Source organism: Panthera leo, chromosome E2 (assembly GCF_018350215.1).
Source record: "Panthera leo isolate Ple1 chromosome E2, P.leo_Ple1_pat1.1, whole genome shotgun sequence".
Classification (NCBI taxonomy): domain Eukaryota; kingdom Metazoa; phylum Chordata; class Mammalia; order Carnivora; family Felidae; genus Panthera; species Panthera leo.
The window spans coordinates 17,807,523-17,832,382 of NC_056693.1; the positions used below are offsets into that span (position 1 = coordinate 17,807,523).

The 24,860-nt window shown below is 54.4% G+C and overlaps 2 protein-coding genes and 1 long non-coding RNA gene across 16 annotated transcripts; 1 reads left to right on the plus strand and 2 right to left on the minus strand.

The window, feature by feature from the left end:
* Positions 1-8: 8 nt before the first annotated feature.
* On the minus strand, positions 9-12,945 carry ARHGAP33 (Rho GTPase activating protein 33). Of its 3 annotated transcripts, none has more exons than XM_042918993.1 (22): positions 12,853-12,944; positions 10,847-10,944; positions 10,683-10,767; positions 10,252-10,332; positions 10,007-10,144; positions 9,490-9,582; positions 8,783-8,905; positions 8,617-8,694; positions 8,466-8,532; positions 8,323-8,382; positions 8,082-8,234; positions 7,890-7,992; positions 6,524-6,668; positions 6,361-6,443; positions 6,170-6,277; positions 4,682-4,827; positions 3,891-4,044; positions 3,661-3,806; positions 3,507-3,581; positions 1,762-2,436; positions 1,278-1,669; positions 9-1,184 (listed from the first exon to the last, which is right to left on the minus strand). In XM_042918993.1, exons 1-22 carry the CDS (start codon positions 12,856-12,858, stop codon positions 399-401), a joined length of 3,795 nt encoding a protein of 1,264 aa, XP_042774927.1. In that variant the 5' UTR covers positions 12,859-12,944; the 3' UTR covers positions 9-398. The 3 variants fall into 3 exon arrangements, with proteins under 3 accessions (XP_042774927.1, XP_042774928.1, XP_042774926.1); XM_042918994.1 differs by lacking the exon at positions 12,853-12,944 and adding exons at positions 12,006-12,111; positions 12,634-12,704 and having other exon boundaries at positions 9-1,669; XM_042918992.1 differs by having other exon boundaries at positions 9-1,669; positions 12,853-12,945.
* Positions 12,946-13,061: 116 nt separating this feature from the next.
* On the plus strand, positions 13,062-21,426 carry LOC122208286. Its single transcript, XR_006197181.1, has 3 exons — positions 13,062-13,236; positions 15,402-15,526; positions 21,154-21,426. It is a non-coding gene; the product is annotated as an uncharacterized LOC122208286 (long non-coding RNA).
* PROSER3 (proline and serine rich 3) lies at positions 15,778-24,410 on the minus strand. Of its 12 annotated transcripts, none has more exons than XM_042919022.1 (11): positions 24,315-24,410; positions 23,217-23,313; positions 22,705-22,907; positions 21,760-21,881; positions 21,547-21,653; positions 20,790-20,872; positions 20,552-20,691; positions 17,287-17,462; positions 16,218-17,169; positions 16,048-16,129; positions 15,778-15,936 (listed from the first exon to the last, which is right to left on the minus strand). In XM_042919022.1, exons 1-11 carry the CDS (start codon positions 24,323-24,325, stop codon positions 15,795-15,797), a joined length of 2,115 nt encoding a protein of 704 aa, XP_042774956.1. In that variant the 5' UTR covers positions 24,326-24,410; the 3' UTR covers positions 15,778-15,794. The 12 variants fall into 12 exon arrangements, with proteins under 12 accessions (XP_042774956.1, XP_042774954.1, XP_042774953.1 ...); XM_042919020.1 differs by having other exon boundaries at positions 21,547-21,656; XM_042919019.1 differs by having other exon boundaries at positions 21,547-21,674.
* Between the last annotated feature and the right edge of the window lie 450 nt (positions 24,411-24,860).

Consider the following 24,860-nt stretch of genomic DNA (forward strand, 5'->3'; position numbering starts at 1 on the left):
CTAGCAGCCATATTTTCACCATTTTTATTAATTTTATCAGATGGTTTAGTGGGGGTGTTGGAGGGGGGTGGAGATGGGCAGGAGCTGTTCCCCAACCCCCTGTGCACAGGGCAGGACAAGCTGGGGGCTCCTGAAGGGAGAGGGAAGACAGGCTGTTAGCCTAGCCCTCAGATTTGTGCGAGAGCCCCCAGGATGGGAGGACGGTGGGGGGATGGGTGTGCCCTTCGGCCCAGGGTAGGAAAGCTATAACAGGTTAGGGACCCACATCAGAAACAAGTTACAAAGTTAGAAACCAGGGGTAGGGGTCAGGAGCTCAAGAAAATACAAAACAAGGGATTGGATTGGGCCAAGATCAGTGAGGGGGAAGGGAAAGGAAGAAGGTCTCCCCCAGCCGTGGCTCAGCAGTAGCTTCGGGTCTGACCCTCAGAATGGAGGGACCAGCTGGGAGTGGGGTAGGGGGGTGGGGGACCAGCCCCCTCCCTTCCTTGCCCCCCATTCCTGTACAAGGATCCTCGGTGGTGTTCACCCCCCCTCCCGTAGGCTGGTGGGGCTGCCCTATACAGCAGAAGAGGCTCTGGAGGGCCCCAGGGCCCAGGCACCCTGTGAGGGGTGTGGGGGCCCCAGGGGGCCCGCTGTTTCTGGGGGAGGCGGGGAGCTGGGGGGCCAGGATCTGAACGGCTACGGGGGTGGGCAGGAGGGGAGGAGGAGCTGGAAGAGGCGGGTGAGGGACCCCTGGGCCCCAGAGCTAGGTTGACATAGAGGGGCTCAGGCCGGGTAGGGCGCCGGGCAGGATGCTGGGAGGCTGAGTAGCCAAGGTGGTCATGGGGAAAGCAGGAGGGGGGTGGTGGGTAGCTGAGCAGGAAGTCGGGGGACCTGTGGAGTGGTGGTGACTGGCCAAGCAGGCCGTATGAGGCATTGAGCCTATCTGGGGGCATAGAACGAAAGGGACTCCAGGACCGAGTGGGGCCAGAGTAGGGGGATCCCTCACCTGTCTCGATTTCATAGTACAGGTTCTCTCCCCTATCAAGTGGTGCAGGGGGACCTAGGGGGCTCCTCCAGACCGGGGCTGGGGAGCTGGGCTGGTAGGATGGGGAACCCAGGGAGTACAAGCCTGGTTTAGGGACCCCAAGGAAGGGTGGCAGGCACTCCCGGGGGGCCGAAGAGAAGAAGCCAGGAGTAGGAACCTGTGTGGGGACAGAATACAGGAACTGAGCTGCTGTCTCTGGCTCATCTCCACACCCCCTGCATCCCCCACTTGTCCTGAGCTGGGCACTGACCTGGGAAGGGCCTCGGAGTCCCCTCCTTGAGGTCCCTGGGGGACGCTGGCTCCTCACCAGGCTCCCGTCACTTTGTTGCCTCGGTAGGGAAGGTGGGGGTCCAGGAACCCAGGCACCCGGGTGGGCTAGGGAGTTGGGGGCTGGCCCAACCCCTGAGGTCCCTGGGGGCTCACCGCCCACCTCCAGTGACAGTGAGCGGTGAAAAGGGGAGTGGGGAGCAGAAGGGGTGCTCCCATGCTCCTGTTGGCTCTGTCTCTGGGCCACCTGCTGAGCCCGCTCAGCCAGGGCCAGGGCCATGAGGCGTGCTGGGTTCTTGGGGGGTGGGGGCGGGGCTCCCCCAGGGCGCAGGAGGGACAGGGGTGGGGGCAGCAGCGGAGAATCTGTACCAGGACCTACACAGAGAGGAATGGGAAGAGGAGTCAAGCAGGTCTTGGGTGCAGCTTCTGGGTCTATGAGGGTGTAGGGTAGACTGAGCGGGACTCACCGTGCTGGCCTTGGGGCCCCCGGGGACCAGGCAGTGACAGCTTGCTGCAGATCTCCTGTTGGCAGGTGTCACTCAGCTGGGCCTCGGCTCCACGCAGCAGCAAGGGGATGAGATGGGGCCGCAGGCCTGGGTTGGGGCTGAGGGCTGGCGTCGGGGTGACTGAGGCAGGTGTTCCCCCAGCCCCCAGCAGCTCCAGGACAGCAGGTGGCACTGATACAGCTAGGGGCTCTGAGATGTCCAGGGCGGTGGGCGAGGCAGGGCTGGTGGTCCCACGGGGTGAGAGGGCCTGGGGGGTCACCCTGGGTGGGAAGGCAGAGGCAGGGGCTGGGGGTGCTGGGCTGGCAGGAGGTGCAGGGTCCCCTGGTGTGGGGCTGCTGCAGCGAAAGGTCAGGGGATCAAAGTCGAGCCCCCGGAGCCCCTCCAGGCAGCGGGGTGGGCTGAAGTCCAGCTCGTCACCATCATCTAGCCAGGCTGAGGTTCGGTGTGAAGGGGAGCGAGAGAGTGCCCCCAGCCCAGCTGCTGAGGATCCAGATGATGAGGACTCAGAAGAGGAGGAGGATTCAGAGGAGGAGGAGGAGGAGGACAGGCTCTCGCAGGAGCCAGCAGGTGCTGGGCCCACAGGGAAAGCATCGCTGCTGGAGTGGGGTCGCCGTAGCCTGTGCAGCCTCTGGAGGCCTGGAAGAGGGGACAGTTTGGTGTCAAGGGCCAGACCTTTACGTACCCATACATCAGTGAGAATAGGGCACGCAGCCCAGTGGGTTGGTGGAGGAACACGAAGAGGCACTTCCCTGGATAGGGTCACAATGGCTGCGAATCCAGGGAGAGCTGTTCAGACTCACAGTGATAAAGGAAATAAATGGCAAGGCCATGAGGAGAACCATTCCAGACCCAAAGGCAAGAACGAAGTCTGACAACCACATAGCTTGTGAGCATGAGACCAATGGGATCTCACACGTAGCTGGTGGGAGTGCAGACTGGGGCAGCCATATTTGGAAAACAAGTGGGCCTTCTCATGTACAGTTGGACATGAACATACCCTACAGCATGCACCTCCATCCACTCCTGGGTACGTGCAGCGCTCTCACCAGAGTGTGGGGCATGGCAGAGATCGCTCACCAGAGCCCCTCAACCCATCGGGAGTGGGACAGACATGCAGCTCTGGATAGGACATCCACACACGGCTACCAGAGAGCAGCTGAGAGGAACGAGCCTGGGCTACACTTGGCCACATGGGTGGCAGTGAGTGAAAAGTGATGTTCCTCATCCAACACCATACCCCCTTTCTTAGGATACCTTTAAAGATCCAAAACCACTAGGACTGTGCTGTATGTTATTTATGCAGACGCCTACAGGTGAGGAGACCTTAGAGCAAGGGGATGCTGACCATCAAGTCTGGAGGGCGCCTCCGGTGGGGAGGCAGCAGATGCGAGGGGAGAAGCTTGAAGGTAAGGTCGTGGGGCTCTTTTAGTTCTGGCCAGTGGGTTCATGGGTGTTCATTTTATTATCTAGATTTGTTTTTCAACAGGAATGCATAGAAGACTGTTTGAAAGGGCCCTGCCTGAACCAACGATCACAGTACATCATGAACCAAGGGTGATGCTTTATCCAACTCATTGTACCTAATGTCCAGATTAAGGAAAAAAAAAACCCAACCCCCCAAATTTGAAGCACATTTAGAGGCCACCTCAGGGCCCCCGGCCCTCCCAGTTCCACCTGGTCACAGGCATGAGCCACCCTGTGCTCACCAGCTCCGCTGGCCTGTGATGACAGAGACTCCTCGCTTTTGGCAGATCTCAGCGTGACGGTGTCAGGTCGGCCACCTGCTAGGAGAGGTACAATGGTCACAGGGCACTTCAGAGTGCCTCCCCCTACCACCACCGCCCACTGTCGGCCTCTGACCTGAAGGCTGCGGTGGGGCACGGGTGCCCCCCAGCCAGGGTAGAGGTTTCTTTCGGGGGATGCTGGGGCCCCGGCCCAGGGCAAAGAATGTCTTCCAGCTGCTCCCCCCTGGCTTTCGCTGTTTCTCGCCTCTCTCCCTTTTCCTCCTGGGGTTTGCATGAGACACAGGAGACAGTTTGAGGATCTGGGGCCTCCAGGCTGATCCTATGCTCCCCTAGCATTCCACTCACCTCTCCACAGGTGAAGCTGGGGCCTTGGGAGTTATGGGCTCCGTGGGTGTCCCCAGACGGCCCTGGGTGCGAGCCTGGGCTTCCTCCAGCGTCAGCAGGCGAGTGGAGGGGCCGCTGCCCGCAAGTGACTTGGGCCTGGGGAGGAGGCAGCGGCCTAGGGAATTGGGAAAGGCGGCAGCTGTCAGCTCAGGGTGCCATTCAAGGCCACGGGCAAAGCCAAGCGCTACAGCCCAAGCCCCGGCCCCGCAGCGTGCCCACCCGGGCTGGCAAGGCAGGGGGCCAGGGCGGATCAGGCGGGAATGGGTGGGCAGCAGGCAGGTGAGGAGGAGTGAGGCAGAACGAGCTGATGAGGAGGCAGCTCCCGGCAGCCAGCGAGGGCAGCGGCTCTGGCTTCAGTTACCTCGGGCCAGTGGGCCCTCCGACGTGCTGAATCCTGATTGGGCTGGGGTCCCGGGTTGGGCGGGGAGTCTGGGTGGGGCCAGGGCGGGGTCAAGTCTGGGGACCTCCCACCTCCTCCCAGATGGACCCATGGCCCCAAGAGCCCCCAGGAGCTACAAGGGGTGAAGGAAGAACGATGTCCGGGCCAAGAAGTGGGGATCCTGAGCGTAGGAGCTGAAATGAGAAGGGGGGGGGGAGGGGAGGGAGAGGCCGGGGCGGGGTCCTCAAGGAGCCAGGAGGGAGGTCCAGCTTCAGTGGGGTAGGGATAGGGCTGGGAGCCCACCTGCCCTCCCACTGCAGCCCTAACAATGAGGGGGCAGTAGCCAGGACATGAGCGGGTGAGATGGGCGTACCTGCAGGGTCGAGGCCAGCAGAGGAGAAGGTGTCGCTAAACAGGACATCCACGTGGGTGAGCAGGAATTCCACCACCACAGACTGCACCCGAACCTCCCTGAAGGCTGCGGCCCCACCCAGCCCCACTGACTCCAGTTCCATGGACCTGGGTGGGAAGAGAGAGAGGGAGGCCAGGTGATTTAAGCTCCAGCTGGTGGATTTTAGCTACCCAAAATGGGGAGCCAATGGAAGAAATGACTGTCATCTAACACCTCTGACCTTCCCCAAGTGATCACATCTAGCATTGGGCTCTCAACCTTTCCCCAAACCTCCTTCCTCCCTGTCCGCAGCTCAGTCGATGCTCAGGCCAAACACCTCCGGGTGTTGTTCCTGATCCCCCTCTTTGCCTCACACTCACATCCAATCTCTCAGAAATCCTCCCTGCTCCACCCACAAAATCTCTCCAGAATCTAAACTCTCCCCCACTGTCCCCACCCCTGGCCTGGCCTCTACCCTTCCCATCCCAGACACCACAGCTCCTCCCTGCCTCCCTGCCCCCTCCCCCTCCATTCTGTGTTCTGCCCTCTGCAGTCTGCTCCCCTCTGCAGCCAGAGGTAGCCCCTCCATGCTGGGTCAAGGCCCTCCCGGCTCAGAGCCCTCCCCTGGCTGCACCCCTGTCCTGGTAAAGTCTGTCCTCACCATGACCCACAAATCATAAGTCATTCCTCTGTCTGGTCCCCTGGCATCTCTGACCTCACCATCTCCTCCCCCTCAACCCCTCCCTCCCTTGCTCACTGGGCTCCAGCCACACTGGCCTCCCCGCTGGTCCTCCAGCACACCGGGCACCTTCCCAGCCTCCAGACATTGGCACTTTTGGTCCCCTCGGTCTGGTTTGTTCTTCCCCAGATAGCCACATGTGTCCCTCCCTCACCTTCCAAAGTTCTTAAATGTTACCTTCTCCGTGGAGTCTTCCCCACCCACTTTATTTGAAATTGTAAGCTGCCTTCTCTTTTTGTTTCTTTGTCCTCATAGTTCTTATATCCACCATCTGATGTACCACCTATTTTATTTGGGACAGAGAGCTTGCCTGTCTTGGTCACCATCAAATCTTCTGTGGCTCATGCTGCTACTGGCCACAGAAGCTTCTTACTTGAAGCCTTCCCTGCCACTCTAAAAATCTCAAAATACCATGACCCTGTGCATCTCCCTTCCCTGCTTTGTAATCTTTCTCCTTGGTACTCATCACTATCAGACCATAGTCTCTATTTTTCTTGTTGATGGTTCATTGTTCATCTCCCCCATGAAAATGTGGACTTAGGAGCACAGGATTTTGCTCACTACTGTGTCCCAGTGCTGAGGAAAGGAACTGGCACACAGAAGGTACTCAAGAAATATGTGTTGAATGAAATGAATAAGAGAGCAAAAGTTGGGCTCTGGGTGTGGGGGGCTTCTTGAGGCCCAGCTAGTGGAGAAGGCTGAGGGGGCAGGCTGGTGAGTTGCCAGCTTACCGTAGCAGATTGGGTGCCCAGACAATGGCCAGGTTGCGGGCATGCATGCTGGTGTTGGCGCTGTGTCTTGCCATGCGGGCCAAGTGCCTCAGCAGGTACTCCAGGGTCCTGGGGGTGGGAGTGGAGGAGGACACCTGAGCCTCAACTCCCTTGGGACCCCACCACAGCCCTTTCTGCCCCTCCTGGTTTACCTGTAGTGTGGTGGGGGCAGCTGTTGGATGACGTCGTGGACACGCACCAGGCGTTCCTCCTCCCCAGGCACTGACATGGCTTCCTGGGATTATGCACAAGCATGATGGGGGCTGGGCCAGATGCATCCCAGCACCCTCCAACCTTGCCAGCTCCCTTACTCACACTGAACTTCCCATAGAGCTGGTATGTGAGCAAGGGGTTCGGCAGCTCCCGGAAGTACAGCTTGCAAAGGGAGGACACACTGTGGATGTCCTGCAGAAAGGCGGGGCCAGACAGTTCAGGGATCCTCTCACTGTCAAACTCATGCCTGAGGCCACCAGGTCAAAGAGGAGAAAGATTCAGGTCAGAGCCGAACCACCTGGCCATGTTCTTCCCCCACTTCCCAAAGTGGCCACACATAGGTGCATGCACATGGATCCTGTGCTGGGCTGTTCAGAGGCAGAACCTTACTGACCGCCTCCCACCCCCCCCCACCCCCCCGCAACAACTCTGTGTGCCCCAGAGAGCATGCCTCATTTGACAGGAAGGACACTGAGGCTCAGGTGGGAGATGCCCCTGCTGTGGGTACCCAAGGCTATCTGAATCCAGAGTGTGACCATGCTCCTTCCACGAAGCTGTCATTCTCCTGGCTTCTGGAGGTCACTGAAAAACGTGGCCCAAATCCCAATAGCCCCTGCTCACCACTCTCTGGTGAAGTCCCACTGCTCTTGGGTAAACATCCTATCATGTGACCTCATGCCTGTCTCTCAGAGTCTCAGGCTCCACACTGACACCTCATGCCTCCTGTCAGCCCCAGTGCTCGTGGCTCACTGCTTCCCCTTAGACTCTCCCACATGCTGTCCCTCCTCAGCTCAGAACCCTCCTGTGGTTACCCCCTTATTCTGAGTAAAAGGCAAAATCCTAACAGTCATCAAAAAGGCCCTGTATGCTCTGCCCCCATTTCCTTCCGGGACATGACCTCCTGCTGCTTTCCCTTGCACTAACTGTTCCCCCCATGGTGAATGTTCATCCCAGCACGTCCACACAGCTCACTCCCTCACCTCCACCAGAGCAAGCTCTCTCTCAGGCGGCCTTCTCTGCCCACCCTATATAAAACTGCAATACCCCTCCCCAACTTATTATGAGCCTCCCCACCCCATTCTATTTTTCTCCATAGTACTTGTCACCTGCTAGTACACACTCTCATTTCCTTGTTTGTCTCTCCCTCTAGTATGTGAACCCCATGAGGGCAGGAATCTCTGGTTGTCTCTCATCCACCACTGTGTCCCCAGTGCCTCATGCTTGGCATGTGGCAGGTACTCAATGAAGGTTGATCTCTTGCTTCCAATGCTTATTCTGCTCTTGCCTTTCAGGTCTCAGTGTGGGTATCACTTCCTCAAGGAAGCCCTCTTTGCCCCCAGCCCCAGTCTAACCCCACTCTAAGCCCTCCCTGATAACTCTATGTCCCCAGCACATGGCACAGGGCCTGAAACAGAGATGATGCTCAGTAGGAGTTTGTGGAAGGAAGGGCTTGGTGGAGGGCCCTCACCGTAGCCTCTGGATGTTGGATGACACTCCTGAGAGCCGGTAGATTCCATCCACCACCCCATGGGCCTCAATAAACTCAGAGCAGCAGCGAAGCACCTGGGGCACTGGGGAAAAGCAGGGGCTCAGGTCTAGGCAGGTTGCAACCAAGGTGGGAGGAGAGGGCTGGGCAGGGAGACATAGGGCCTGTCCTCACCATCCTGGCCTGAATTGCTGAGATGCTCTCCAAGGTCACAGCCAAACACCCTCTGCCTCAGGATGCCCCGCTGCCGTAGCCGCTGCCGAGAAGGGCGGGAGCGCATGAATGTTCGGAGGAGGCCAGCCAGCTTCCCACGTGGCCGGGGCACAGCTGTGGGGGTAAAGGCAGGCCACACAGGGTCAGTGCAGCCACTGATCTTATGGTGGGGGGCAGGGGCCTGGCCCCTTGTTCCCATTACCTGAGGTCAGAGAGGAGACACCCTGGGGAGTTGGGACACCACACGGGGGACCATCGGCATCTGTGGGGTGAACAGTAGGTGGAGAGAATGGATGGCAAGCAAAGGATGCAGGGAGGCCTCCACATTTTGCCCCTGGCACTTACCCCCTTTTAGTCCTGGGCCAGGCCGCTCTGTGAACAACTCCACACACTCACTGGGGAAGAAACCGACCTGAAGAGGGTTTGGGGTCAGCGAGTAGGCCACCCTAGCTGGCACAGTGCCCTGCCTCACTTGTCCACCCCAAGCCAGGCTCACCTGGAAGCCTCGCTTGCCCCGCCACCAGCTCCGGTCCTCAGTGGGTGGCATGTCGATCACTGAGACAATGTCTCCCACCTGAGAGTGGGAAGGTAATTGGAGGGAGGGTCAGAAGGGACAGGGGAAGTGGGGAGCCCAGGTGGAGTCCGCTTCCCCACAGCCTCACCTCGAACGACAGCTCGTCTGGTGCCTGGGCTGTGTACCGTTTTATTACATGGGCAGCGGCCACCGCAGGGATGTTAAGGGAGGCTTCCTCACTGAGGAGCAGTCGCCGGCCGTGGTTGTCCAGCTGAGATGGTGGGGGCAGAGGGATGTGCAGGGAGAGGCCAGAAGAAGATAATAAAGGCAGAGGAGGTTCCTCCATGTCCAGTGGAGCTCACTACCTGTCCCCTACCTAAAAGCCTCTGTCAGTCAGAGCTATCGGTCAAAGAGCTAAATTCTTGCCCCTACCCAACAAAGCCCCTCCTTCCTCTCATGTCCCGGGATACCCCTGCACCCTCATCCTCCACGACACTGCACATTTGGTATCTAAAAACCGACTGGTTTAAGCCACTGTTGGCCAAGTGTTCTGTGAGTTACAGTAAAACCTATTTCTAACTGATATATCTTGAAATCCTCACATCCCCATAGTCCAATGCCTCTCTCTCTCTCTCTCTCTCTCTCTCTCACACACACACACACACACACACACACACACACACACACACACTTATTCTCTCTCACAGGCATGTGCCCACACAGACACTGAAATATCAGTGCCTCCTCCACTCTGGCTCGTTTCTTTCCTGTGCCCACACACTCTCTCTGGCTGGTTCTCACTCCTCAGACATCCCTCACTCACTCCCCACCCCGAGTCCCCTTTCCCGGGCCTACCTCCATCCAGGTGAGCACAGGCCCACAATTGAGGTTACTGTCCACCAGTCCTGACAAGGTCTCCAGGTATTGTAGCAGCAGTGGTACCAGCATCTGGGGGCAGGTTGTCAGGATGGGCTTTTGTGAGGGGAACTTGAGAGAGTCACTGCCCTCCTATACTGCCCTAGCTCACCTCTAGGCAGGGCTGAAACTCAGCCTGAATGCATGGGTGCTGCTCCACTGGTAAGCACTGAAATATTTTCATATCAGTTAGTAAATAGGCTATGCCAAGCTCCTGTGTGCCCCCATTGGTCTGGCCATGCCGACTCTCCCACCAAATCCCCTGGAACTCCCATGATCCTAAAGCTGAAAGGAGCCTCCAGAACCTTGCTGCAGTTTTATTCTGGGCCTCTCCATTCTGATTGGTTGGAACTCGGGCCATACCAGTGTTTAAATATTTAACTATCCTCCCTTGATGGTTTCACACAGTGCTTATGAGGACACACCATAGCTGAGGCTGGGACCATAAACAGTTTACCTGGGCAGCCCTGGCACCCTCTGGGGGTGGGGGAAGCTCTGGGAGGCAGGAGAACCTCCTGTCAAATATGCACCGGTGTAGGTGGGCATCCAGGGAACGGAAGTCATCGTAGCTGCGCAGAACTGGCCACGAACGGCCCTGAGGGAGCAGGAGGGACAGAAAGGAGCAGTAGTCCTATTACACTGAGCCAGTGTAGACCATGAAGACCAGACTGTCAGGCTAGATGAGAGGAGGGGTGGCCTCACCTGGCAGGTCACCTGTACCCCAAACACCAGCTCATTCTCTCCAGAGAAGCTGGGGCCTTCACGCTCTGGAGACAGCAGGAGCTATAGCGGGAAATAAAGGCTCAGGTAAGGGCCTCACTTTTGTCCCAGTCCTGACATTCCCAGGTTAGCACTATCTGGAAATGGATCTGTGTCCCCTGCCTGGGGCTCCCTAACGGCAGGGCCTGCTGATGTCTCAGAGTACAGGGCCCTGGCACAGTGCGTACACCTAACAAAAAGTTAGGTGAATGAATAAAGAAACGAACAAATGAATAACAGTTCTCTTCCACCCTGCACCTCCTGCCAGTGACTGCTCAGCTATTCCTGAGATAGGCTTCAGGGGTAAAGTGGCTGATACTGCTTCAAGGTTGGGTAGGATCTCACCCTCCCACCTGGGTGCAAAGCCCCCATACCTGAATATGGCCAAAGTCAACATTCTCATAGTGGAAATGGGCACAGTCAGCCAGCCGAGGGAAGGGACCTCGAGGAGCCGAGAGCCTGGGGGACAGGTGACACATCACTAGTGGCTCCTGTGCTTGGCCCCCCTCCTAAGCTGAGCCTCACCCTCACCTCTCACCTTTTCCCAGGCTTCCCCTTCACACTAGGCCCCCCAGTGTGGGGCAGAGGCTGCACTGAGCCTTCCCCTGGGCCATCCAGGCTGTCAGTGCTGCGAGCCTGTAGAGCAGAAAGAAGAATCAGAGGCCTCCAGAGATGGGAGCAGAGAGACAACGGGAGCATTGTTATCTGTGAGCCTGGGCCCAGAGGCCCGAATTGCTTCACAGGCTGCCCTGAGCATGGAGCAGAAGGGTAGGTCAGGGGGAGGTGAAGGCAACTGAGGGTAGGCCTGTTTCTTTGTGGGTGGTCTGGGGTGGGGGGCTGGAAGAAAAGGGACTGAGGGTGAGGGAGGGAGAGCGCACGCTGGTACCATCTCTCCCTGTTTGAAGCCCTCCTTTAGCCCCTGCGGAGTATAGTCATCTCCCCTATGTGCCTCTCCACACCTTTCATTGATGTCTGGACAATCATAGCTCCCATCTTATCAATCTTCCTGCTTCTAACCTCTCCCCTCCTGCTCGCTTCTTCCTAGCAAGTGCTGGTATAATTTTCTTACCACACAGATCTACCTGTCTCTCCATAGATCATAGACCTTCAATGGCTCCCTGTTATCTTCAAGATAAACTCTGAATTCTCAGGTCTCTCTTTACCACTCCAGCCCAGCCTTCCCCCCCCAATGGCCTCTACTCTCAGGGCTCACACTTTAGAGTCCAACAAAAGCACAACCTTCTCATTTCCTCCTAGGCCTTTGCAAAGATTGTTCTCTCTGCATGGGACACTCTTCCTAATTCTTTCAGTAGGTTCACTCCTCCTCATGCCTCAGGTCTCAACTCTCATTCTGTCCTCTTGACCCAGGCTGTGTCAGCCTCCTCTTCTGGACTCCTCTATCCCCATTCCAGCCCTGAGCACTCTGAGATGTCACTGGTGACAAGCCCATCTCCCCCGTTGGACTGTGACTTCCCCAGGATCAGGGACTCCAGCACATAGCTGGGCACAGAATTGATGCTTCTCACAGGGAAAGTTGCCTGATTCCTCTGTGGGTCCCAGTGTCCAGTTACACAGCAGGAACCAAGTAAAACCTGACAAATAAATTAACCAGCTGCCAGATAGGGATTTTCCAGGCTGGGCTCTAGCCTCTCCTTCCTTCATATCCCTGAGACCCCAAGTTCATCCTTGGGTCTCACCCTCAGGTCTGTCCCCCTCCAGCTCAGAAAGCTCCTCAAAGCAGGATGAGATCTGAATCTCTTTGCACGTGGAACATGGGGTCTGCCCGGAGGTATCAGGGAATGTCTGTTAAATGAGCGAATGAGAGAATGAATGGATGAATGAGCAGAAGCAGCATGGTGGGAGAGGGAGATGGTGGGGGAGGGAGGGTGAGGACAAGAAGATGGAGAAGGACCCAAGGATCTAGCAAGAGGTACACTGCTGGTTTGGGGTTGGGGTGAAGTAAGGAGAGGGGAGACGCTGGAGAGGATGAGGTAAAGGTTCAGGCTGATGGGGGGTAAGGGAGCGTAGATTGAGAGGAAACAGAACGGAATGAGATGGAAGAGAAAGAGAAGAAAAGGGTCAGGCTGAGGATGGAGCCGGGTGGGGGTGGGGCTCAAGAACGCGAAGGGGGCTGGTGGTAGGAGGGGGAGTGGGCTAGTCAGAAAAGGGTGGAGGTGGGGAGAGGAAGCTGAGGATGGCTCTGGGATGGGGATTGGCGAAGGACCCGGGAAGCTTCAGCAGGCCCCTGCGGGGGCCACTTCGTGGTGCGGGTCCTTCCCGGGACTAGCCCCTCCCCCCCAAGCCTGGGTCCTCGGCCACTGTCACCTCCATCCAGGACAAGGAAGGGGACGAGCACTGAGGGGGCGGGGCTGGGGTAAGGGCTTGGGCCCAAGACCAGGCCGGGGGACGAGAGGGACCTCGACGAGGGGTGAGGGGCGGCGCAGGCCGCGGGCTCGGGCGGGGCCGGGGGCGGGGCGTGCGGGGCGGGGCCGCGCGCGGACAGACTGACACGCGGACGGACTGACGCCCGCTTGGGCCCCTCACCACCATGGTAGCGTAGCCTCCTCAGGCGCCGGCCGCGCTCGGCCCGTCGCTCGTCGTCCTCGTCGCCGCTGCCGCCGCCATGGCGACACAAAGGGGAGGGCGCGAGCCGCGCGCGGGCGGCTGCAGGCCCCGCCCCTAACGGCTGCCCGTGGCTCCGGCGCGCGCCCCACGGAGGCGGGGCAGTGGGGGACGCGGCGCCGCTTTTCATTGGCTCCGCCCTTGGCCTTAGGATGACTCCCCGCCCACCTAGCGGCTTTTCATTGGCTTAGGTTTTGGTCCCATCCCTGGCTCGGCCTCTTCGGTCCCGCCCCTCGAAGTTTGACAGCGCCGCGCCCATGACTGCTTTTCATTGGCTGTCATTGCCCTCCTGAGACACACCCCCAGGTTCTTTATGCTTTGCTTCCAACACTTCTAACACTAAGCAGTGGGCTCTCCCCTTAGTCCATTCTCAGTGACCACTCCTCTGACACTGTTTTCCCCCTTCTGACACTCTTAATTGGGTTTTTCCATGGCCTCAGGGCTTTTCTCCATCCCCAAGTAGCTTTTCAAGGTCTCAATCCTCTAGCTCCAGCTTTGTCAGTTGACCCTGACACCGCCCACAGAATACTGAGGACATTTGCCCATGGATGGTTTTCACTGGCTCAGATACCCTGCCTGGGACATAATCTTTGCCCTTCCCACATTGTCCTTACCTCCTCCTCTACTGTTTCTTACAGGCCGGCCTCCGGCTCTGACTCCTTTTTCATAGGACCTGGTTTAGCCCGCAATGTAGAACATGACCAGGTCTCCTATAAAGCCAATCCCAATCTTTCCGCCTCTAACTTGAGCCAGGTCCAGAAAACACTATAACAATGCTGTTTCCAAGAAGACTTTCACTGGTCATGTTCTCAACAGGGCCCCTCACCTCAGAAAGTACAGCTTTGATTCATTCTCTCATTCATTTAAAAACTAATCACTTAATTTGTGGCTACGTCAGTATTCAAAGGAAGGGAAAATATATCCTGCCTACATGGAGCAGAGATAAACTGTCCCCAACTGTGCTGTGTCCAAATTTCTGACTCACAGAATCCATGAACATAACAAAATGATTGCATTATGTCACTAAGGCTTGGAGATGATTTAAAATCCAGCGATAGTAATTAGGATAGTCTTTTGTCAACTAGTTAATTCCTACCTGTCTCAGCCTGAACGTAACTTCCTCAGAAATCCTCTTTATATCTAAACAGCTATTTCCTTCTTTTTTATTTCATTTAATTGTGTGGTTTGTTCAAAAAGGCTGAAGACAAATATATGCCATGTCTATGACATACAGAAGCTACTTTTAATAGAAACCTATCCTATCCTCCCTCTTTAATAAATACAGATATCAACATAATCCTGATCATACATTCTCCAACATTTTATTATGAAAACTTTCTAACATACAGCAAAGTTGAACAATTTTACAGTTGACACCCATAGATCCACCACTTAGATCCTACAGTAAAATTAACATTTTACTGTATTTGCTTTATCTCAATTCACTTATTACTCTATTCATCCTGTTTCATTAATCTTACTATTTTTTGGATGTATTTCAAAATAAATTATAGGCATTGGTATACTGTCCCCTAAACACTTCAGCATGCATATCTTTAACTAGAGTTCAATATTTATTTTTGAGGTAAACTTCACATACAATGACATTCAGAAATTTCACTGAATTTTGACAAGTGCATACACCTGTGTAACCAAAATCCCTATCCAGCATGGCAACTGGACTTTTTACATGGAAGTCCAGGGCTCCAAAGCATACAAAAGGAGGGGGGAGATCAGGGGGATACTGTATCATCTTGGCTAATTTGGTTTAGAAAGTTAAAGCAGTATCATTTCCTCTGCATTCTATTTGTTGAGGCAGTCACAAAGTTTTACCCAGTTTCAAGGAGATGGGACATAGAATCTACTTTTTGATGGGAAGTGTGTCAAATAATTTGCAGACAAAACAATAGGTTTTTCAATAGTCCAGGTGCCATAGCTTAGGCTGGGGTGAGGGCAGTGGAAGAATAAGGGGTTAAATTCCAGATAGATTTTAAAGGAATTGCTAGCCAAATTGACTGACTGTGGGGTGGGGGAAAGAGAGGAGTCAGGAATGGCCACATGGCTTTTGGCCTGGGCAACTAGAATAGAGCACAGGAAAACCAGAGTGGCAAGTTAAGGGGAAGATTGAGAGCTCAGTTTAAGACCTGTGAACTTTGAGACAGTAGGCATTGGCATGGAAATGGTGAGGAATGGAGCAGGTAGCGGAATACAGGAACCTAAGGTTCAGTGGCCCGGTCTAGGGTGAAGATTGAAATTTGGGGACTATTAGAATAGAGATGGGCTAGAGATGCCTGAGAATGAGTACAGACAGTTAAAGGCAAGGACCTGGGACATGCTAAAGTGACAGGTTGGAGCAATGACAAGGTGTGACCAGAGAGGTGAGGAGTGGGGTGGGGCACTGGAAGGGTAAGGAGGAGGTGTTTCAGGGAGGGAGGTATCAGCACACTAAATACTGTTTCTGTCTCAAGCAGGGTGTGGACTGAGGATTGACCATTGCCCAGCACTCTGATGACCCCCATTAGTTTCATGCCCAAAGGACAGCCCTTTGGTCTCAGCTGAGACAGGAGGATCCACTCTGAGTTGAGAGTCAGCTAAGGTAAGTCCAGTCTTGCCTGAAATCTGTCCTGGAACCCCTCCCTGTCCTGACCTCAGAGAGGATTCCTCAGAGAGGATACCAGAAGAGATTTTGTGCCAATGGTCAGGAACTAGAGTGGAATGGGGCAGGGCAGAGGTACCTCGGATAGGGGGAGGGAGGGAGCCATTTCTCTTAATTAGCACGACTCTTAGCCTTTCCAGAACAACTCCCAGAGAAACTAAGTAACTTGAAAAAAACATTTTATTGGGAAAAATACAATTTGTATAATTCAGCGTCGTCTGGTCTCAAGAGAAGCTCCTTCCTTTTGCATTCGCCTTTCTGGGGACCTGGAAGGTGATCTGGTTGGAGGAGACCAAGTCGCTTGGTCTTCAGTGTGGTCCAGTAAGAGCGATAACTGCGCGGCCACTTTCCTGCAAAAAATCCGGGGTTGTAGAAGCTGAGGTGGTTATGTGCTCAGGATTGGGGTCTGGGGTTGTGGATGGCTCTGGGAAAGGCGTGTTGTAGATCCTGGTGATGGTCACCTTTTTTGCAGCCTCAGCTCGGCCCTCTTAACTCTTAGCACCTGCAGTACAGGGTCGTCCTGGAACTCGCTGCCGTCAGAGTCTAGGGGAAAAAGAGGGGGCGCCAGGAGGTTGACTTGTGGGGTGCTGGACTACTATCCAGATCCGGGCAGCCACGCACATCAGCTCACCCTCTGCAGCCTCTAGAAGTCGGGCGGCCTGGCAGAGCAGATCTGAGGAGGCGTGGTCAGCAGCGGACGGGGGCGTAGCCACAGCCTCCAGAGACCCCGCCCTGAAGGAAGGGGGCGGGGCCTCGATGCAAGCGGACACCTCCTTAGCTGGAGGGGGCGGGACTCTGGGTTTCAGATACCCAGCTTCAGCCAAGGGAGTGTCTTTGTCCTTCTTCCGCTCCGACGTCGCTAGGGGGAGCTTGGCCTTGGCAATCCGAGACTCTGCTTTAGACCGACTAGGCGGGGTCTGTTCTTTGGGAAAATGGGATCCAGATAGAGGGGGTGTAACCTTGGTTTGGGGCTGTGTGGCCTTGACTTTCTGAGATTCAGTCTCTGCCAGAGGTGGGCCCTCAAGGTGAGGGGGCGTGTCCTCCAGTCTGTCCGGGAAAAGCCGAGCGGCTACTACCTGGCCCAGGGCGCCTCTGAGCTGCAGGCCAGGACCCTCGTCAGCTGCCGTGACTCTCCCAGCGGACTCGCGGCGCCGGGCTCTGCCACTCCCAGGCTTGGGGCCCTGCTTCTCAGGCTGGGCGGGGCAGCTTGGCGCAAGAGCCGGCGGATCCTGGGGGACGGCTGGGGGCGGGGAGGTGGAGGCTGAAGGTGCCGCGTTGGAGGCCTGGGGCACCGGAGTGGAACCCGGAGGCGCAGGGGTAGAGGCGAAGGGCGTGGGAGGAATGGCCCCGAGAGGTACCCAGGGACCAGGCTGCGGGGCCCAGAAGAACCCATGTGGGCTGGGGCCCCAAAAGATGTGTGGAGAGAACCCTGGCGGAATAGGAGGCCTCTCCATATAGAAGGCCTCCAGGGGACCAGGCCGGGTCACACTGCTCCAAAGTGGGACGCAATTAGGCTGGGTTCCCAAGGAAGCAAGGGACTCTGCAGGGGCAGCAGGAGCTTGTCGACAAACAGGGACAGGGACCTGAGATAAAGAGAAAGGGTAGAGGGGTCCTCAGTCGCCTCCAGGCTCCTCTTTCCTCCAGCTCTCCTTAGCATCCCTCCCTCCAGCCCCCTCAAGCTCCTCCCTCCCCCATCTCACTGGAGTGGTGAGGGCAGGAGTCTGGGGTAGCACCCAGGTTCCATCACCCTGCCCTCCTCGAGCCCTTTCAAGCTTCCGCCGCTGCCGCCACTGGTATAGAATGTCATCCTCTGGACGCAAGGGTGCCTGGGAGGAGATCGGGGCTGGAGCAGGGATGGGGGCATGTGCTGGTGTTCCTGTGGGGTAAGCAGAGAGGGGCTAGGGTGATGAGCAAACCAAGGACAGTCTGTTTATATACCTTTTAACTGTACCAGAAAGTTATTCAGACAAGCTCTCCAGATAATGTCCCAACTCCTCATCCAAATAGGAAGTGAGAAAAGAAGCAGAGTCAGGGATAGAGCACTCCTGGGCTTCTCAAGCTGCCATCATACAATTCTTTATTCATCAGCAAGTATTTATTGAGCTCTTACTTTGTGCCTGGACATTATGCATACAGCAGTAAACAAGACAGATGCTCCAGAATCTGCCCTCTTCTCCCCCTCTTTTTTTTTTTTTTTTTTTTTTTTAATTCTTTCAGACATTCATTTTTGAGAGGGTGGGGAGGGGCAGAGAGAGAGGAAGACAGAATCTGAAGCAGGCTCCAGACTCTGAGCTGTCAGCACAGAGCCTGACATGGGGCTTGAACTCATGAACTGTGAGATGATGATGGCCAAAGTCGGACGTTTGACCAACTGAGCCACCCAGGGGCCCTTCACTTCTCCCCCTCTTTACTGCCCTTACCTGGGGCCAACCCAACAGGAACCTTTTCTCTTGTTTCTCTACTTCTGTCCTCCCAATCTATTCACCCTGCAGCCAGAGAGAGCCTGGGAACACCTGAGTCAGATCAGGGCCCTCCTGGATTAGAACCCTCCCCAGGCTGCACCTGTCCTGGTAAAAAGCAAAAGCCTGTGCATTTGTGGTTCCCACTGCCTGTCATGTTGTTCCCTCCTGTATGTACAGGGTTCAGGCCCTCAAATCCTTCCAATCTTTGCTCAGTATCACCTTCTTAGTGAGGTCTTCCCTGGCTACCCTATTTAAAACCAAAACAACCCCCAGCCTTACCACTCCCAATCCTCTTTCTTGTTCCATTTTTCCCCTTAGTACTTTTCACATTCTAACATACTCAGTATGGCGCTTCTTTGTTTATGTATCTCTGGCAGCTACACAAGGGCAGTGATTATTTCTGTCTGACCATTCTCATATCCCCAGTGTCAAGAACAAGGCCTGGTGCCACCAGTATCTGTGGCATAAATGCCAAATGAACTGATTATATTGAACTGCAGTGCCCAGACCCGTGCTAGGGATACCGCAGTGACTAAGGGTAAGGCCACTGGTTGTCCTCAGTCAGTGGGGCAAATGGACATGGATATCATTCCGATCATTCAGAGCATAACTTCATCAAAAATGATCAGTAGGGCTACCATTGTCTCTTAAAAGACCTGTCATTTGATGTTGCACAGAGAAGGGGGGGGTGTCACCCTGGATCTCTCTCCCTCACTCCCCTCTATATCCCGTGACTCTACTTCCAAACCTGGCCACTTCCCTCTACTCTGCTCCTCAGGCTCTGGCCCAAGTGAAACTACCAGCATCTCTCACTAGGGGGTCAACAGCAGCCAGAGGGAGTCTGTTAATACCCAACTTAGATCACATCCTTTCCCTGCTCAGAATCCTCCATGGCTCCCTAGTACTAAGATCATGACCAAATGCCTCCTGTGCCTACCTGGCCCAATGTAATCTGACTCCTGCCAGTCTCTTCCACCTTACCCCACACTACTCTCACCCCCCGCATCCCTTGCCTTTTCTAGTCCATTGTCTGTACCATGTTCCCTCCCACCTCAGGTCCTGAGTACATGCTAGAGGGCTACTGTCTCCACCATCATTGTTCAAGTCTCCAGTTAGATAGCCCCTCTTCCCCGGAGGCCTTCTGTGACTTCCCAGCATCACAACCATCACATGGCCTTCATTTCTGCTTACATTTCACTTTTGTTTGTGGGGTTATATAGCTATTTTCTGCCCTACACTGACTATATTATGAGGACCATGAAGGTGGGACCATGTATGGTTGGTTCACTGTGGAATCGCCAAGCCCACTCACAGGGCCTCATCCACAACAGGTATTCAATGTTTTTTGTGTGTTTGTTTGTTTGTTTGTTTTAACACTTACTTTTGAGAGACAGAGCATGAACAAGGGAGGGGTAGACAGAGAGAGAGACACACAAAATCTGAAGCAAGCTCCAGGCTCCAAGCTGTCAGCACAGAGCCTGATGCGGGGTTTGAATCCACAAACCATGGGATCATGACTTGAGCTGAACTCGGATGCTTAACTGAACCACCCAGGCGTCCCGGTATTCAATGTTTTTTAGATGAAAGAATGAATACATTTCTGCAGAACAACTCATGAAGTACATACTAGTTTTACCCCCATTTTACAGATGAGAAAACTGAGGCTTAGGAAGGAAAGGTGAATAAAAGGTGAAGTGAAGCTGAAAAGGAGCAAAGAATCAGACAAGGAGGCAGGGTCACGCACCAGGCACGAATGCCTGTCTGTTCACTGTGCCTGCCTGTCCCCGCTCACTTAAGCCCCGTGAGACATGGAAAGCATCTGTCCTGTGCACCACGGCATCATCCCAGGACCTGGGCATGGAGTAACAGTAACAACAATGATGACAATAGTAACCCAGGTCCTTCATCCCACCTCTGAAGTCTGAAAATTTTAGACGGCAGAAATGGAGAGTTCAACAGTTTGCATGCTTTAGCAGAGTCACACGATGTGAACAGCACTGCCAGGGGGCTGGGTCAGTACACCAGACTCAAACACATTAGCATTTCGCTGAACAACACGAAATTGCCAATATTCAACCACCTTTTACTTACAAAGACAGAGATCTTCATGTGGTTCAATGTAACACAACCATAGCAAAAATTGTACGACTAGTCACCCTAAATGAAATACACAGAGATCATGAACAGCCTTCATACTCTTTAGGTCAGATTTTGCATCAAATCAGGTATGGTGCCAAATTAGCAAAGAGCTAATTTCCAATTTTGGACATCTGTGTTCAGAACTGCAAACGGGATGCAGGGAGAGAGCCTGCCATACTAATGATAGGTACTGTTCACAGACCGGCGGTAAGCGCACCCTGCATTATTCACCGACTCATTTATTACCCCTGTTCTAAAGCTGCAGAAACAGAGGGGCCCAGAAAGGTCCCAGGTGACACAGCTGGTAAATGTCAGAGCTGGGATTCACATCCAGACTGCCCTCAATCGTGGCCTCAGAACTTACCGTGTGCCTTGGGGTCAGAGCCCTTGCTGGAGTCAGGGGTGAAGGTCATGGAGAAGGGAGAGAGGCCATCAGAGCTGACGGGGCATGAGGAGCCGCTGGCATCGCTAGGGCTGAGTGAGGAGGAGGAGACTGAGGCCTTGCTGTAGGGAGAAAGCAGAAGTGAGGCAACAGAGGTCTCAGAGGCAGTGGGCTGGGCCCGGAGCTGTAGGAGTGGGGACGATGAGGGCAGGGAAGGCACCTGCGCTTGAGCAGCCTGGCAGCTCTGCTCTGCAGGCTCAGCGTCTCCAGGTCCAGCAGGGGTGAGTTCCACGTGCTGAGGCTCTGTGAGGTGACAGGGGTCAGAGGCCAGCCCCCACCTCAAAGGGTGCTGGGAAAGGGGCTGTGGACAGAGGGCCCGAAGTCCAGTCTGCACTCCACCTGGTACCCTCACATGCTGGCTTAGAATCTGCTCCTCCTCCTCAGGGAAGGGGGACCCAGTGTTCCTCTGTGGATCCACCCCCCCCCCCCCCCCCCCCCCGTAGTCATTGTTCTGGGAGAAGGGCTGACCTCACCTTCCTGACCAAGACTGGCTAATCGCAACAATCTGTCCTCTGGTTCCACAGTGATTGGCTCAAAGATGAACGAATGAGAGTAAGCCCTGGTGCTCTGGAAGGAACTATTGGAAAATCCTCCTCTTTCCGCTAAACTAACTATGTAAGTTAGAAACCTAGAGCGAACTAAGGCTATCTTAGTGACTTCATGGGGAAAGCCTGCCTGAGATTGAACCCAACAAAGAGGAACAGAGATTCAAGAGAGTTGAGTTCCTCTTAATACTGTCCAAAAACCTGGATCCAGCCATGCCTGAGAGCATATACATTTGGATTTCTTGATTGTATTAGCCAACGAATCCTTCTTTTTTGTTTAAGCTTCCTTGAACTGGGATGGACTCTAAGTCTATCCCAGGGCTGGAGCTGTCAGTTCAGGTACAGAGGGAAGGAAGTGGATGAGGATGTCACCTGCTTCATTTCCTGAAGGGGGGCCACAGCCTTAGCCTGAGATGTGCTCATCACCTTGGCAAGAGTTGAGACTGCTATGTCGGGTCTTCCTTCTGGTTCACTGGCTCCTGCTGAGAAGTCCCAGTTGACTTTGGTGGGGTATGAGGAATGTCTGCTGGGGACATTGATCAGGAAAGGTTTTCAGCTGGGAGTGGATGGGACTGAAGCAGGTACCTGCTGCAAGTCGACTGCTGGTGTCTGGAGATTCAGGCCGCAGCCACCAAAAGTCAGCTGGGCCTGCAGGCTGGCGTTCCTCTCTGCTTGTAGGCTGAGCCTGGCGGAACCGGTTTATGTACCTATGAGCATCAGAGAATGGGAGGTGGGTGAATGAATGGAGCCACATAATAATGACAATAACAGTCACAATAGTGACGTTTATCAAGTACCATGGAAGTACCTACTACTTGTCCCTCAACATCTGTTCTCCTTTCTTATATAATAATGCAATATTATATAGGACTATATAAGACTGGACAGGTCTTCTACAGATATATTTATCAGGGATCCTTACAGTTTTATGGTCATGTAACTAGATTCTTGACCAACAGGGTATGAGGAGATGTGATTCTGGAAAGTGGATGTGGCTGGGAGCCATTTTGGTCCATAAAGGAAAGAGCAACAGCCTAGTGATGGGAGGCAACAAGATAGAAGGAAACTGTGTTGTGTCCCTGACATCTCAACTAGGGGCTGCCATATCAGCCCTGGTTGCTTCTACCTGGACTGTTAGGTGAGGGAGAGGTAAATGTTCTCTTGATTAAGCCCCAATTAATTTGGTACTCTTTATTAAACTAGCTGAACTTGCAGCATACAAATCCAAGTACTATGTTATAGTACTTGTTATAGATGCTTTATAGACAGTAACTCGTTGAAAGCTTAAAACCGCCCTAGGGGGATATATGCTATTAATATCCCAATTAACAGATTGAGGCCCAGATTGGAGGGTAAGTGACAGAGCTAGGATTTGAACCCAGGCAGCCTAGCTCCAGAGCACTTAATAACACACATGAAGTGTGGTTCTAAAAGTGCTGCATTAACAACTCTGGCTATGATGATTATTATGGGATGCCTGCCCCCTCCTGACCCAAACCCTTCTTTCCCTCCAGGGCTCCTGGTACTTACTTGGCCACCACGGACTCCTGGCTGTCAACCAGGGCGGGTGGTGGGGAGGCTCCCTTCTGTTCTTCAGTGGTGCTAGGTGGGGAAGGGGTCTCTGAGCTGGATGGCCAGGACTCTTCAAACAGCTCAGAGGAGTTGGGACCTGTGGCCAGAGCCTTAGGAACTTTGGGGAGCTTGGACTTCTGGGACCTGGACGGGCTCAGGGTCTAAGATACGGAGATGGGAGAAGAAAGTGAGGGCTGAAGGGTCATCCCTGTAGGGGAACGAAGACACATACGAAGCGTGTCTCAGTCCAGAGGGGAGGAAACACATCCTACAATGGCAACAACTCAGTGATTGGGGCTATGATAGGGGATCCAGGTGACAGAGGACTGAGTAAGGGCAGAGCTGTAGGGAGGGCAGGAGGGACTGTCTCTTAATTTCCTACCCCTATCTCTCATCACATGTCCTCCTTCCCTCTAGTCACTCCCTCACCACTGGGCTCACATACAGCACTCTCTATGGGGTGTCCTCACCTTGGGGTGCCAGGTCTGGCTTCGGGATGGCCAGTAGTGGCTTTGATCCAGGGGAGTATCCTCAAAGGGGCTGTCTCCGACTGAGAAAACTGGCAGACTGCAAGGGGAGAGTAAGGCTGGCAAGCGGAGCATGGTCAGTGCAGCCCTGTTAGGGGGTTGCAGGGTGGAGTCGGGTTGCAAGGTTGTTAGAGGAGGGCAGAACCAGATTACAATTCCCATAGATTCCTGGAAGAGATGAACTATAATTCCCATGAAGTGCCACTGCACATTCAAGATAATGATACTAGAGGCTCGATTCCCACCAGCCCTTGAAGCAGTCTCAGAAAACCAAGGAACTGCTAACTGGTGGCTCTTAACCCTAATCCAATCTAGGAGACTTTAAAAAATACAAATGTGAGGTCCTCACCCCAGGCCAAAAGAATCATAATATCTGGAAGGAGGCTGGGCATCTGTATCTCTTTTGCATCATCCGTGACTTCGGCTCAGGTCATGATCTCACAGTTTGTGAATTCGAGCCCCAAGACGGTCTCTGTGCTGACAGCTCAGAGCCTGGAGCCTGCTTCCCATTCTTTGTCGCCCCCGCCCTCCCCTGCTCATGCTGTCTTTCTCTCTCAAAAATAATAAATAAAACATTATAAAAGAAAAGAAAATAAGAGAAAAGAAAAGAAACAAGCCTAAAACTTATCACTGTACATTTCCCATAAGTCCTTGGGACACTGAGGCGAAAACAGTAAATGGACTACAGTCCCCGTAACTGGGCTCCGCCTTAAGCAAGAAAGGTCAAAAACAACACCCATAGGAGTCTGGGGGAAATTTTAAAATTAAAACATTTAATTTCCAAGAGGACACTGGGCATCTTTAGAGGAAAATGAAAAGTCCTGGGGCCACTTAGAAAGCGGAACATAAAACGCTACGGGACCCCCGAGACGATGAAGTCCAAGGCTGGAGCAGCCAAAGGATGTGGGGCATCTTGGGAGTTGTAGTTCCAATGCGGTTGAGAAAGAGACTCCGGACCCTAGCAAATCTGACCCAAGGCTGTGTTAATCTCACTCTAGGTCCTCCCCAGGCCTCCTGTGGTCCCCGGGAAGGATCGCTCACCTGCGGTCCATCCCGCAGCTACCTGGGCGCTTCCGCCTGCTAAGCTCTTTCACTGGGCTGACCCCGCGCACAGCTTGGTCGCTTAGCAATGCCTTGCCAGGCCCGCCCCTTTCTGGGAGTGCCGACGCTAAAGAGAGCGGCCTCCAAAGCGACCAATGATGGAGAGGAAAATAAAAGTAATTGGAAATGGGCCAAAGGGAGATGTCTCACAACTGGCTGTATTGTCGGCCTGACTTGAGAGAGCATGTTTGATTGGAGAATCGTAGCGCGCGGCAGTAATTGGCAAGCCTGCGGACCAATGGAAAGGATCTGAGGGTGAGCTCGCGGTTAGGAAGAGTTCCAAAGTACACTAGCTGTCCAGCAGGCTGTTCTAGCCACGCCCCCTTTTGCTGCAGAAATGGACTCCAATATAACTACCGCTTTTCGCGTTGCAGAGCTATTAGAGAATCCGTCCCCTCTCTAACCAACGCCCCTTCATCCGTCGGACCAGCCAACCGGTCCCGCGGGGTCATTAACCACTTCTGTCTTGCTGCAGGAGCAGCTGGT

Bases quoted from the DNA above. Each gene is read 5' to 3' on its own strand.
- ARHGAP33 (XM_042918992.1), bottom strand. The intron at 8,383-8,465 runs GTAAGTGCCAGG...TTCACCCCACAG, and splicing joins TGGCCCAGGACTAAAAGGGG to ATGCCGATGGTCCCCCGTGT. The intron at 4,828-6,169 runs GTAAGCTGGCAA...CTTCCCACCCAG, and splicing joins TGGGCACCCAATCTGCTACG to GTCCATGGAACTGGAGTCAG.
- PROSER3 (XM_042919013.1), bottom strand. From the start codon at position 23,468: ATGGGAATTATAGTTCATCTCTTCCAGGAATCTATGGGAATTGTAATC. The intron at 21,675-21,759 runs GTACCTGCTTCA...ACCCCACCAAAG, and splicing joins CAGCAGTCGACTTGCAGCAG to TCAACTGGGACTTCTCAGCA. The intron at 20,692-20,789 runs GTGCCTTCCCTG...TTCTCCCTACAG, and splicing joins GCCAGGCTGCTCAAGCGCAG to CAAGGCCTCAGTCTCCTCCT.